Source organism: Tauraco erythrolophus, chromosome 2, assembly GCF_009769465.1.
Source record: "Tauraco erythrolophus isolate bTauEry1 chromosome 2, bTauEry1.pri, whole genome shotgun sequence".
NCBI lineage: Eukaryota > Metazoa > Chordata > Aves > Musophagiformes > Musophagidae > Tauraco > Tauraco erythrolophus.
Window position 1 is genome coordinate 121,255,178 of NC_141466.1, and position 13,519 is coordinate 121,268,696.

The 13,519-nt window shown below is 45.6% G+C and overlaps 2 protein-coding genes across 2 annotated transcripts in view; both read left to right on the top strand.

Annotated features, from left to right (window-relative positions):
- The first annotated feature begins 1,343 nt into the window (after positions 1-1,343).
- On the top strand, positions 1,344-6,280 carry CRLS1 (cardiolipin synthase 1). Its single transcript, XM_086630840.1, has 7 exons — positions 1,344-1,694; positions 2,065-2,202; positions 2,812-2,941; positions 3,416-3,501; positions 3,906-3,974; positions 4,308-4,399; positions 5,989-6,280. The coding sequence occupies exons 1-7, from the start codon at positions 1,344-1,346 to the stop codon at positions 6,074-6,076; spliced, it is 954 nt and encodes a 317-aa protein (XP_086486966.1). The 3' UTR covers positions 6,077-6,280.
- Positions 6,281-8,011: 1,731 nt separating this feature from the next.
- COMMD1 (copper metabolism domain containing 1) overlaps positions 8,012-13,519 on the top strand; it is an 82,641-nt gene continuing 77,133 nt past the window's right edge. The window contains exon 1 of the mRNA XM_086631851.1: positions 8,012-8,203. Coding sequence (XP_086487977.1) covers positions 8,012-8,203 — 192 coding nt within the window. The remainder of the gene's footprint in view (positions 8,204-13,519) is intronic.

Sequence of the window (13,519 nt, forward strand, 5' to 3'; positions counted from 1 at the left end):
AGAGAACAGAACTGGAATTTCGGAAAGGAGATTCTACCTCCCCTTCTTTGGAACTCCAGGGCCTGTGCTCAGAGCCACAGAATGGCAGAGGTGGGAAAGAGACCCATCTCCCTGCTCAAGAGGGGCCACCTAGAGCCAGGTGCCCAGATCCAGGGAATCTCCACAGCTGGAGACTCCATTCTCCAAGCAGGCTCCCAGCATGTACTGGGACCTGGGGTTATCCCTCCCTGGGTGCAGGACTTCACACTTGCCCTTGTGGAACTCCATGATTCTCCTGTCAGACCACTTCTCCAGCCTGGTGAGGTCCCTCGGAAAGGCACCACCACCCTCTGGTGTATAACCACTCCTCCCAGTTGTGCATGATCCGTGAGCTTGCTGGGGGTGCACCAGATCATGGTGTCCAGGTCCTGTGCTTCCACTCCTGCCTTTACCCTCCCCACAGTTAAAAAAACTAAAAAGAAAAAAGCACATCCCTCTAATCTGATGTGATAGAGGAATTAATAAAATAACACGGTCATACACCTCGTACCTCAGCTTTCCCAGCTGTTCCGAATATCTATGGAAAAGGCAGAGTTAAATATCCTACAGGTCACTGGTGACTTTTTGAGTTATTTTTTTTAAAGACTCCCTTTGCATACCAATTATTGACGGTTGTGTGTAATTAAAGTTGAAGGAACACCCGTTGGTGCGTGACAAACTGGTGCCAGAAATACGAAAAATAACGATCGGCCGGTCTGTGCTGGGGAAGGGGCAGGAGCAAATGGCTGCGCCTGGAAAAGTAAACTCTCCCTCCTCCTCGAGCTGAAGCAAACGTGGGCGCGGGAGGGTGGCGAGCGGGTCCAAGAACAAGAGACTAGCCGAGCCTCCCGGCAAAGCAAGCCCTCGCCGTTCCCCGTCCCGACGGGAACGGCCGGCGCAAAGCGCGCGGCGGAGCGCGGTGACCCCGGCCGCCCGCCATGCCGCCATGGGCGCTGCCGTCTGCGCCCGGGGGCCCCCAGGTGAGAGCGCCGGCCACCAGGTAGGCCGGAGAACGGCGGAAAAGCGCTCTTTCCCCATATTTCTCCTCGCACCGAGCTTTACTTGTTTAATTCAGCCGCCGCCTTCGCCGCGGGTGGCAACCTGCCGTAAAGCGCGCGCGGCCCGGCGGGGAGGGGGCTGCCGTAAAGCGCCGCAAAAAGTCGCGCGTTATCCCCCTCCGCCTCGCCGCACACGCACTCCCCGCGGCTCGTCCCCTGTCCCCGAGCCCCCGCCAGTCTGCCGGGGCGGCGGATGGCGGCGGCGGGAGGCCGCTCGCTCCGGCGGGCAGAGCCGCAGCGCGCGTAGGGCGGGAGCCGCCGCGCACCATGCTGGCCGCTGCTTGGCTGGGCAGGGGCTGCTGGGGGCTCCTCCGCGGCGCGGGGCGGCGGCGGCCGGGCGGCGGCACCGGGCCTCTGGCCGGCCCGCCCGCAGCGGCGGCGGCGGAGGGGCGCGGCGGGGCAGCGGGCGGCCGCCGCCGTGGCAACAGCGGCGGCGCCGTCTTGTGCCCGGCGGCGGGCGCGGGGGCCCTGCCGGGGCCGTGCGCGGCGGCTGCCCTGCGGCAGCACCGGCGGCTGCTGCGCGCGCCCGCCGCCGCCGCCTGGCGCCTCCTCAGCGGCGGGGCCGGGCCGCCGCAGCCTCCCCGGGAGCGGCGTGCGGCGGGGCGCTACGCCGAGCTGGTACGTGACGCGGGGCGGCGGGGGCTTTGTCGCCGCCGTCGGGGCGGGCCGGTGCCTGGCGCGCCGCTCCGCTGGCGGGGCGGCCCGAGGGGCGCGGCGAAAAGTCCCGCTGGAAACGGGTGTGGCGCCCAAAACCAGCCCAACAGGGGCTCTTTGGACCTGTTGGCGGCGGCGTGTGTTCCTTTAAAGGCCACGTTAACGTTTACCGGATAGAGGCCGTGCCTGTGCGTCTTGCGCAAACAGCGGGTTGCTTCCCAGAATTTGACAAGGCTTTTTGGCTTAAAGCGTGTGTTTGTTTTGATTAATTCTGTTACATGCCACGTCAGGGTTTGCCTTCCTGCCCTGAAGTTTTTCCTTTCTTGCTTTGCAGTATGAAAACCCCTGGACGATCCCAAATATACTGTCAATGGCAAGAATGGGTTTGGCGCCAGTTTTAGGCTATTTGATTGTTGAAGAAAATTTCGATGTTGCACTAGGTGTCTTTGTTTTGGCTGGCATAACGGATTTGGTATGTTTGCATCAGTTTGGAAATACTTGGGGGATAGCGTGGGTTACAGTGATTCCGTTAACACACGTTGAAAGTTAGGCTCTGTTGTAGAATGGAAATGAATAAACGGATTAGTTAGTTTATATTTTGTTTTCTAGAAATGGTATATACATCCTTTGCAGCATCGCGAAGGGTAGCTGGAGGGGACCTGGTGCTGGTGGAGCAAAGGGGATATCAGCGTTCCCTGACCAGCACCAGGTGGGCATTGGCCAGTCAGTGCTTATGCATCCAGTGGTCTGTTACTGTGTGCAGGTGCACCCCTCATGGCAGTCATTATGTGACTTTTACAATAGCAGTTATCTCTTTTTTCCTTTCTCCCCCTCCCCCCTTTTTTTTTTACCTTCTTTTTTTTTTTTAAATAATGAGAATTGAGTGTGTTCCAAATTGAGAGGCTTCCAAAATCTGGAAGGTAGTGTGAAAAAAGCATGATACAAATACCAGCTAACAGGTATCGTATTTCATCTTAGTTAAACTAGTTGTGATGTCAGTCATGAAATATCTCTGTAACAGTAGCATGTATAAGCTATTTTTATTCTTAGTTTTCTAACAGAGAAACATTGTTTTTCCTAGTTGGATGGATTTATTGCACGAAACTGGGCTAATCAGAAATCCGCTTTGGGAAGCGCTCTGGATCCTCTGGCTGATAAAATTCTCATCAGTGTGCTCTACGTCAGCCTAACTTGTGCAAATCTCATCCCAGGTGAGAAAGTGTCATTACTCATGTGTACTATATAAAGTAAAGAAGCTGATTTCATGTGTAGTAATATTTATTGTGTGTCCAGAAGGAAAACTGTGTATAGCTCAAAACTCTTGCTTTGCCAGTTGCACTTTGCTATTTGCCCCTGTTAAATTCTTAGAAAACATCCCTCCTCCACCACAAAAGACCTGCAAAACAAAAAACATTACTGCCTGATTCAAATATACTTTCTTTAAGCTGATAGCAGTTGTGTAAAGAGTTTTTTCATAGACTGGATTGTTTTTAAGACTTCAGATGAAACCCTTTCAGAAGTCAGGTTAAAAATCTTCAGTCATGCATAAAACTTCTTCTGAAGAAGTTGGAAGAAGTTGAGAGTGGTTATTTCTTCTTGCTTCATATTTTGTGGTCTTCTGATTTTGTTTTGGTTTAAATCATGGTCATGACTTTTCACGAGATCCTGTTGGCTTGGTTTTTCAGTTTCACTTACTTCCATGATTATCTTGAGGGATGTAGCGCTCATTGCTGCTGTTTTTTATGTGCGATACAAAACTCTTTCTCCGCCGGTAAGTGTATAGCATTCAACAAAATTGTATTAATCATTTTATTTTGGTTAAATCTTCTGTATTTTTACAAGTATAAAAAAAAATGAATAAGCCTTTAACAAAGTTGTAACTGAGAGATTTTCGTCTCGTGACTTGATAATTGCTCGAAACTTGGGTGGATAACCTAAGATGTAATGCTGTGCTTGTTCTTTTGCCAGGTAGATTTGCAAGCAGAACAGTATTTCATAAAATAGGTTTCATAAAGATGAGTCAGAGCTAATTTTTTTCCTGTCTATGATGTGTAATAAATCATATAAGAGCAGTAGCAATATCATTCTTGACCTTTTTTCTGTATCGTGCAAGGAAGTATATTGAATTGAATATGCCAGAATTGCCTTTTTTTCTTCTCTTTTCTCCCCCAACAGAGAACACTCAGTAGGTATTTTAATCCTTGTTATGCTACTGCCCAATTAAAACCAACGTTCATTAGCAAGGTAAGAGTAGTAACTCGCTACAAAAGATAACTCTGCAGTACTTGGGGTGGTGTGTAGTTTGGAGGGAGGAGGCTGTTCACTACTACTGTTGAGCGCAGTTTCAAAATAGTGCCAACTTATTTGGAGTCAACTTAAATCCTGAAAGATTTTCAACTGTGCTCTATCAGAGCACATGCTAATCTCAAGTGTGTAAGATGCTTTGTTAAAAGAGGTCTCTAAATACACTTTCTGTATGTAGACTAATACTTAAACCAGTAATAAAAGCAAGTATTGGTGTTCCTCGCATAGTACATGTCTTCATTTTGGTCATATTTCCTATTTTGCTTTTATCAGATGAATACAGCGGTTCAGCTATTTTTGGTGGCAGCTTCTTTAGCAGCTCCAGTTTTCAATTATGTGGACAGCATATATCTGCAGACATTATGGTAACTTATCTCTTCACTTTTTTTTCTCAGATAATTTAATGTACTCCTAAAGAAACTGATAACTGAAATTTAATTTTATTGTGTGAAACAAAAAAACTGTGCCCGGATGATGTAATAGACCTATATGCCTGAATTTTTACATGTTCATTCTTAACTGACACAGGAGCTAGGTATTTACTGGCACTTGATTTACTATACAAGCAAAAAGTATTCAAACGAAACTAGTTAAGATCCAGGAATAATAGCTAAGAAACGAGTCTTCAGAATAGACATGGTGTACACAGGCAGAGTGTAAATTCAGATTAATAGAAAAGAAGGGAGTGGGAAGAAAGGCTGTATGGATTCTTTATTCATACCAGAAGTGTCCTTGAAAAAGCAACCTTGATATCAGTAAAAATAGACAGAAGTGGGTTTTTTATTTTTGCTTTATGTTGTACCTGCTATCTTGAAATCTAGGTTTCTGAAGCCTCTTTGAAAAGCACCTGAAGAAATCTGGTGATTCTTGCTAGACTATAGGAAGGAAGGGGAGAGATGGAATGAAAACAGGCATACAGGAGCGTACCTCCTTAAATAATGGCTGTTCCTTTCGTTGCTGTCATTGGAGATCTGAGCTGTATCCGAATCGGAATTGTAGCAGCGGCAGGTGTTACACATGCAGTTATTTCTCCTGAGCAGTTAGGTAAGAGTTCACCTAAGAAAAAAGAGGCTGAGCAGCAGGTAGCAGAACTAGTAGCTTAGTTTAAAGTAGTGGAAAATCCAATGTTACTTGTCTTTTAGAAAAAAAGCAAAACAAACCCCAAAGCTTTTAAGGAACTAGGAACCTTGATCTTAGTGGTCAATGTGGTTTTTTCATCCTGTTGGAAAGCCGAATCTAGAATTGCATCTGTGAAAGACACTTACCTTGCTGCTTGTCTGGGACTCTCGGAGAGCTGTCATGTTGTGAGTAATAGAGAAATGCTGGGTGTAATTTACCGGGGTCCTCTGAACACCCTGCAAAATGACCTGGATGAGTCTGGCAGCGTGTCCAGGGAGGGCAGCAGCAGTGGAGAGGCAGGACTGTAGCGGTGGCTCACACCTGAATGGTGTCAGCTTTTGACACAGAGGAGCATTGCTAATTTAGAAATATATATGGTTGTTACTCAGCATCTGAGAAGAGAACAAAAGAGGCTGAAGCTGAAACTCGTGCTTTATCTTTGGAGCTTGGTAAAATGATAAGTCTTGCATGATTTGAACACTCCTCTTTCATATTACCAAGGGATAGTTTCTCACATCAGTCAGTTCTCAAGCTGATAAAAATGCTGTAGGCTACGAATCCTCAATCTTTTGCTTTCTGTTCTCTGAAACAAATGCTAGTATGGTAAAAATGTGGCCTAGTATGCAGTCAAACAGAAGCACGCTGCTTAGCGCTGGATGGCAGTTCGTTTGTTATCTAATCCTCCACTTAGTGCTGGATTTCAGCATATAAACTGCATTTCTGTAGGATGTAGTCCTTGACTGTGTAGTGAAAAGTAGGGAAGGCTCTTAAAAACAACACTTTTTATTGTCATACTTGGATTCAAATGACTTAACAGGAACTATTTTCCTCAAAGGTGCATCACAGCTTTCACAACGGTAACGTCCGCGTACAGCTATTACCACTATGGCCGGAAAACGGTTCAGGTGATAAATAACAAATGAAGTATTCCCAAAAGGGCTGGGTCTTGGCAGCGTGGCGTGCTGGACTGCCGGAGACGGTTGTAATGCAGCTGAGTTTTGGATCAAGAACTCTCGTTTGTCTGCTGAAACCGTCGCATCACAATGAAGTGAAGTTTGAACATGTACTGTGTGTATATATGTAGAGACACTTTTCAATGTATTTTTAATTTGTTTAAAAATGAAGTTGTTTACAAAAACAAATAAATAATATTCTTAAAGACACAGGTTACTGGTTGCTGCCATGTGCATTTTGGATGATTTTATACTGTTTTTGAAGTCAAAATACACAGTTTTCAGCAGCTTTTTTGCCATCTTCACGCAAGGCACTAAAGTAGACCGAGATCTGAGAAGAAAAAGCAATTATAAGAACAAATTTGTACCTCAACCTAAGAGAGTAAACCAGCATTGCTCATTAGGACTTGCTGGCATACATCAGCTTGCAGGAGAAGAAAGCATGTCATCGAGGAATGGTTTCTTTAGAAATTTAAACCAGAGTGATAGAAATTTTACTTCATGTTCCGTGGTGATATGAGTAAGCCATGAAGAGTTACTACCCTGCTCCCTTTTCTTTTTAAATATGAGCAACGGTGAACTGTACTCACCAGAGAAGAGTTTCGAGTCTCAGCAGGGTAGGCTGTGCTGCAGTGAAGAGCCTGTACCCAAATGAGGCACAGAGTTATGTTCCTCGTACTGTATATTAATTTCTAGTGATGGAAAGAAATGCATGTCCTGTGTCTCCAGATTCTTTAAAGCTTCTAAAGATGCCATTTAATTTAAATACCATAGACGGAAAGGGACATTTTAAATATTGTCCAAATGAATAGAGAGAGTGGAAGAAACTTTTAGATGCACGTACTGTTAATTCTTCCTGTACCTCTAGCTTCAAGAGGTGTATGCTGTGATTCCCCATCAGACAAGGACAACTTGCATGTGTTCTTTGCCTGATCTCTAGAAAAAGACAGAGAATAAAGAACTAGGCAGAACAGATCATGTTAATCATAAAATTACATTTTATATTTTTGAGCAGAGTGGTGTTTCTTGTATGTCATTAAAAAAAGAGTGCAACTGTGAAGGGCTTAATTGGAATCGAGTGGTAAATGATGCCACTATTATTTAGCAGAAGAAAATTTTCTGTCGACGTCTCTTTTGAGAGCACACAGTCTCTTGTGACTGCATATGCTTGTATATACAAAGCGTTTTAAATTTTTTTTTATATTTAAACTTGTATAGAATGGTGCACAGAGAAAACACTTGATTTTTATTAGTACTTATTATTTATTATTAGTATTAGTATTTATTATTTTTCTTCACCGTCCCCATGTTTCGTGGTCCACCCTGCATCTTACAGCGAAGGGACAGAGAGCAAAGCTTGTGGAGTTTTCTTTAAAGTGTCAGAGCATTTAGTAAACCTGAGTACTTTCTCTTGAAGAAAGTTTAGAAAGCAGGAATTTATTGTACCCACTCAGGTCATTCCTGTTCGGTTCTGGTTAATAGGACTGAGTTGGGGGTGGGGGGGTGTGTTTGGCGTTTTTTCCCTTTTTTTTTTTTTCTTTTTTAATCACAGATACCTTGGAACCATTGCATGAAATCGCCAGGGAGTGGGCGAATACCGGTCAGCGAAGGCTCCGTACTGGTGCGTGTCATCACGCTGTGCCGATAGTAAGTGCACGATTGGCGGTATGTGCCCAGATATTTGTGCTAAACAAGACTCGTCTGGACGGCAGAGCCGCTGCTTTTTCCACGCGCGCGTCTGGCGCCCGAGGGTTGCGACGAGCTCGCCAAGAGCACGACCCGTCTCGCCCCGCTGGGAAAACGCGGTAAGCGCGCGGGCGGACGGGGCGGGTCTTGTCCCCGCGCGGCCGCCGTACTCGTCGCCGCGGGCGGGGCGGGTTCGCCGGCGGCTCCGCCCCCTCCGCCATGGCGGCACCGGAGCCGCCGCCGGCACCCGAGGGCTCCAAGCCGCTGAACGCCCTGCTCGGCGGCATCGCCCGGGCCGTCTACTACGGCGACGCGGACATCACGGAGGAGCTGCTGCGCCAGCAGCTCTACCCCGAGGCGGCGCCGGAGGAGTTCCGCGCCCTGCGCGCCAAGATGGGCGGCCTCCTCCAGGTACCGGCCGGGGCGCGCCCGGGGGACGGCCCGCTCGGGGGGTCGCGGCCGTTCCAGCCGCCTCCGGGTGTCGGTCCGCCCCGGTGCGGCTCTGGCGGCGGCCGGGGCTGTGGGTGCCGCCGCGGGGCTGAGCCGGCCCGGGCCCGTCTGGTGCGCGGCCGGCGCCGGGATGCGGGTCCGGGAGCCTTCGGCTTCATCCTCCATTCCTTCACCGTGCACCGCGCCGCGCACAGCCGGTCCGCTGGAGCGCCGAGGCCCGGGCGGCGGTCGGGCTCTCCGTTGGCGTCTCCACCGAAGCAGGAGCCCGTCCCCCCAGTGCGCTGCGCAGGGTGAAAGGCGGCTCCTGGGCTGTGTGCTCCTGGGAATAAGTACCGCTGCGGGAGAACTTTCCGGGAAGAGCTACCGTTCCGAAGTATTTCGGGAAAAGCATCGCCGGTTGCGGAGTAAGCTCTTTTAAACACAAAAGAGATTTCGCTTTGTAGGTGAGAGAAGAGACGGTGTTTTTCTCCGGAATGGCTTTTTTTTTTTTTTTTTTTTTCCCCCTCTCTATTCAGAGAGAAAAGAGGAGTTTCCAGCAGCTCCATGTGGCGCGGGGAGCCTCCAGGTGCAGAGCACTGGGATGGCCGCTGCCACCTGGTGGTTAAATCCACGTGTGTTTTGCAGGATTTAGGCACTTGGTGAGTTTTTTGTTACGCTCATGTGAGGAAAAACATAACTAAACGCAGTCGCACAGTTTTGGCTGGATAGTTTTGCCCCGATATTTAGCAGGGAGCTTTTTATGTTGTCTTTTTCCCTTTCTAAAGTGTCCTTTTTTACATACAACATGTTTCCTTGCTATGCTTTCTCTGTTGCTACATGTTATTCTTACTGCATGCTGTTTGTCTTGCTGAATATCGTTATTTTTTTTCCAAAACACTATCTTTTAAATTACTGTCCTCTAAAGAATCCTTTAGATCACCTTGTCTTAGTCTATATGATGAAAAAATGTCGGAAAACTTAAAAGGAATTGGCTTTGCTTGCCTTTATCTATGTTCTTACTTGTTACAAGGTCAAAAGTAAGTGTGTGTGTGCTTTTAAAAAGAAAAGTGACTGTAAAATGTCTTTTTTTTTTTTTTCCCCTCCCCTTATATTGCTACCTTTGTGTCAGGAGTCAGTGTGTCAGGGCAGACGTGCGTGTCGGGGCAGCAGATGAACAGTTAACTGCTGCTTTAAGTGACCAAATCAGTAAGTGCAGTGTCACCAGATTCAGCAGAGGATGGAGCTTAGTCTCCCATAATTCTCCCGTGCCCACAGCAGCCTCCCTTTTTGTGGATGAGGTAAGGAACTGCACGTGTGAAACTTCAATTTGATATTTGTGTGTTGTCATTTATGCCTGAAGACCACCACTTTGGTGGGCAGAGCAGTCAGATCTGCCACGTGTCCCATGAGATGCAGTATGTCAGTTGGGAAGTATGTTAGTGCCAAAATGGGGGGGTCTTGCCCCTTTTGCCCCATCTGCTGCCACTTCTACTTACCTTTTGACTGCTGTGGTGCTTTCTGGATTGCTCTGTGGGCTGACAGGTTTCTGTTTGTTTTGGTTTTGTTTTTTTAACTTGAAGCGAGGAAGAAAAAGAGAATGACTGTGAAGTTCCTGGGTTTGAATTGTCTCATGACGAATCTGGCAAGCATCAGAGATAATTAAAGGGGACAGTTGGGACTATACAGCCAGGAGTGGAGAGGAGCGGGAAGCGAGATGTGCTCTGCTCGCCCTTCAGCAGCAAGCTGTTTTGCTGGCACGCTGAAGTAAAGCGAGATCAATGGCTGTTGATGTCCTGAGCAGTGAACTAGTTTTTCAGCATCAGACACGCTGCCCGTGCTCTGCTTTGTCTTGGGAGGTGAGGGTGACCTGCGTTACCAGAGCACAGGAACTAGAGCCCAGTGAGGATCAGTGTCTGAATCCATGACTAAAAGCCAGGATGTTTTGAGTTCTGCCTGACAGTATTACTGAGGGGAAAAAAAAAAAAAGAGATGGCTTTTTGCAGTATCATATTCTTTTAGAAAAATAAACTAATACTCCCTACATTCCCTGTGCCCCTCTGTGTGTTCTGGCTGCTATTTCAACACTTTGCTGTAGATTCCTGTTCAATTTTTGATTTGCTTTTCAGTTTTATTTTTCAAATCAGTTTCCTCTCTAAATCTGCCTAAACCAAATTTTACTGTAGTACTCATTCTCACCTGTTCTGATAGTAATCGTTCAGACCTGATGGTTATATTCTTTTTTTTTTTTCTTTTTTGCTCACCTGTTTTTCTTGGTGCTTTTTTCAGAAGTGCTTCTGACTTACTTCTGAGAGATGTGGCAGTTAACACAAGAAACACAAGTAGTATTTTTCTAGTTATTTCAATGCAATACTCCAGTATAGTAACTTCAGATAAATGATAAATTCATATGAGTAATCTCCAAGCTCTATATAGGCCTCTTTTTTTTTTTTCCTTTTCTTTTTGCAGAAGTGGGTAGTTCTTTAGCCATCACTGAAATGTGACAGCTGCTCAGCCAGTATGATGTGTTTGAGGCCAGAAGAAAAGGCAGTGCAACATCCAGAGGACGTAGCTGGAGAAACTTAGATAGGCAAATGTAGCTGACAGATTTGGAATTTGATGAGGATACTGGCACTCGCTTTCTGCTTTTATGAAGAGTCTGTTGTTTCTTTAATGATCAGATTCTTACGATGACCTGAAAAGCCTAGAATAAAAGCTGAATCATAAATACTGATTCTTGCAGGAAGTAAGACTCTCTGATTTTGTCTGTAAGTTGGGTGTTTTTTTTCTTTCCCTCTCAAATAGAATTCTTACTCAAGCACTGTTGAGATGTTATGTTCTGGACATAATGTTAATTCAGGCTCCAGAAAACACAGATGATTAAAATTATTAGATATTTACCCATTGTTGTAACATAGCTGGACATATAGCTTAGGAGGATGGCAATATGTTGGGGAGAGGATATCATGTTCCACCTGTGCTGCCTGCTTTAGGAACCAAAACTGCTAACAGCTGTGGCCTTTGAGGTCGTGCCTTCCAGTGTAAGTTAGCATCTCACCATTATCAGGTGTGTCTCATGGTCTTCATGGCCACCACTCTTCTTATGTCCTTGTGCAGGAAATTCCTGGGAAATAACCGAAACTTATGCAGTTCAACACATTTTAAAGTTGGAGTTTTGAGCTAAGCAATACACGGAGTAGTTTGTACAGACACAACTTCATGTCAAGTATGGATGGATTTTGGGGTGCTTATTGCTAGTGTGTATCTTGAAGTAACACCTAAGTCCCATGGATGCTTTTTGGATCTCTCTTTTAGAGCATCCTAAAAAAATCCCTTGGCTTTCTGGTCATTTTGAGAGCCCCTCTCTCTTTCACACCTCCCAATACGGGGGAAAAGGTTGCTGTTAGAGTTGTGCTTTGGAAGTAGTGAGGCTTAAATTTATTTTCCTTTCCCCTCCATCTACCTAGTGGGAAAACCCATTGTCCTAGCTATTATTTGTGATACCTCCTTTCAGTTCTCACAGCTAGCCTTCAAATCTCTGCCTCTTGAATAAACTGACTCCTCTGAAGCCATCACACAGAGATACAGTGTGAGCTGTTTCCTTTTGTTTGAACGATGTGGCCCGGGGAGGGTGAGGGGAAAGTCCTCTTGGCCCTATAAGTTGCTTATCTAAACTTTTGAGCAGCTGAGAACTGCAAAGCACATACTTTCAGTATTTCTGTGAATTTAAATATGGGAGTTCTTTGTGTTATGTTGTCTTTGCTGGTAACAGCGAACTTGAAAAGTGTTCCTCTGTGCTCGTAACATCTTCTTAGCCTTTGGATATATGTCTTGGGTACTGGTGTCTCCTCAGCACCTGAAGGAGCAAGCTCCACTTGAAGATGCGTGTTGTCCCTTCCTTGTCAATTGTCACTTGAGTTTCTGAGCAAATTTATTCCAGTGTTGATATTTAATTAATTGTGAAAAAACTGCATGATTAAAATGTTATCCGCAATGCTCGTGTTATCTTTTTGTGGTTTTATTTTTTCCTTCCTCCTCTGGGTGGTGGAGGAAGGGGAGCAAGCAGCAGAATAGCAGCAGAAAGTCAGAGTACTTGTTTATGCAGCCATTTCCTTTGTGTGCGGTGATCTGCATCTGAAGTTCACAATAAGACAGGTAACTTTTATGCCTCAATTGATGGTAATATCTAATCGCACCAAATACGTTCTTTCAGGAGGTGGCTATACTCTTTATTTTCAAATACCTCATCTAGGAGCCTAGGTCCTTTGTATGGTCAATCTGGAAAAGATTAGATGTCTTCTACTATCTTCTGTTGACTCCATAAGGAATGAAAGCACCTAAATTGGATGGGATGAATAATGCCTCATTTCAGCCTCTTGAGGATTTTTCTCTGACACCCATCTGCTTGATGGTTAGAATCAGGGAGATTCATTGCCCTTGTGACTTGATTGCTGTAGTACTTCATGTCTTCTAAGTAATAATCAGAGATCTGTACTGTAAATCAACTGCTTGCTTGCTTGTGTTAGAGCTGAGTATAAATAAGGTGAAGGACTTTTCTATATATACCTCCTGCATTCCACCTGTGCAAAGCATGGTACCTGTGAAAAGTATGAAGGTGAATAAGGGCCACAACAGTGTGTTATATTTACTGCAGCAAGCAGCATTTAAAGATTTCTTTCCCCTGGTTTGTGTGCAGAGTAGTTCTGGTTTTGCATTTAAAAAAGATGATGTGGTGATCATCTCCTTCCAGCTGTTTCCTTTCCTGCCCATAGATCTGCTGAATGTGCATGAATCATCTGACCTCTTCCTAAAACATCAAATTTGTTTTGTAGAGAAATCATGTTACCTTATTAGATTTCCATTTTTAAAAACCTCATTTCATTTCTTTTGTGGAGTATCCTGGAAGGTAGAACAAAGCCCTAGGAAGGCTGGCCCAGGAGAACTGTACCATTTCAATGTTATTCTGTCAATTGTTTTTACCCACTGCCTTCATGTTTCCCAGCCTCCTTTTGAGAAGGTTGTAAAACATTGAGAAACTGGGGTGATCAGATTTTGCAAATTCTCACCCCCACCTTTTTTTAGTTTTCAAAGACTGCGTCATCCTGATTAAAATACTATATTTGTCTCCTCCTTACATAAGTTTAATTTACTGGATTAGTTCCACTGGTACTACTACTTTTCATCTGGAGTAATTCCACTCTTTTCCTTTTGGTGGCAGTAGGTTCTTGGGCTTGTTGAACGTGATAATTTACTGCTGTATTGGAGGTGTCCTCCTTTGCTCTTCTGCTGCAGAACAAACTG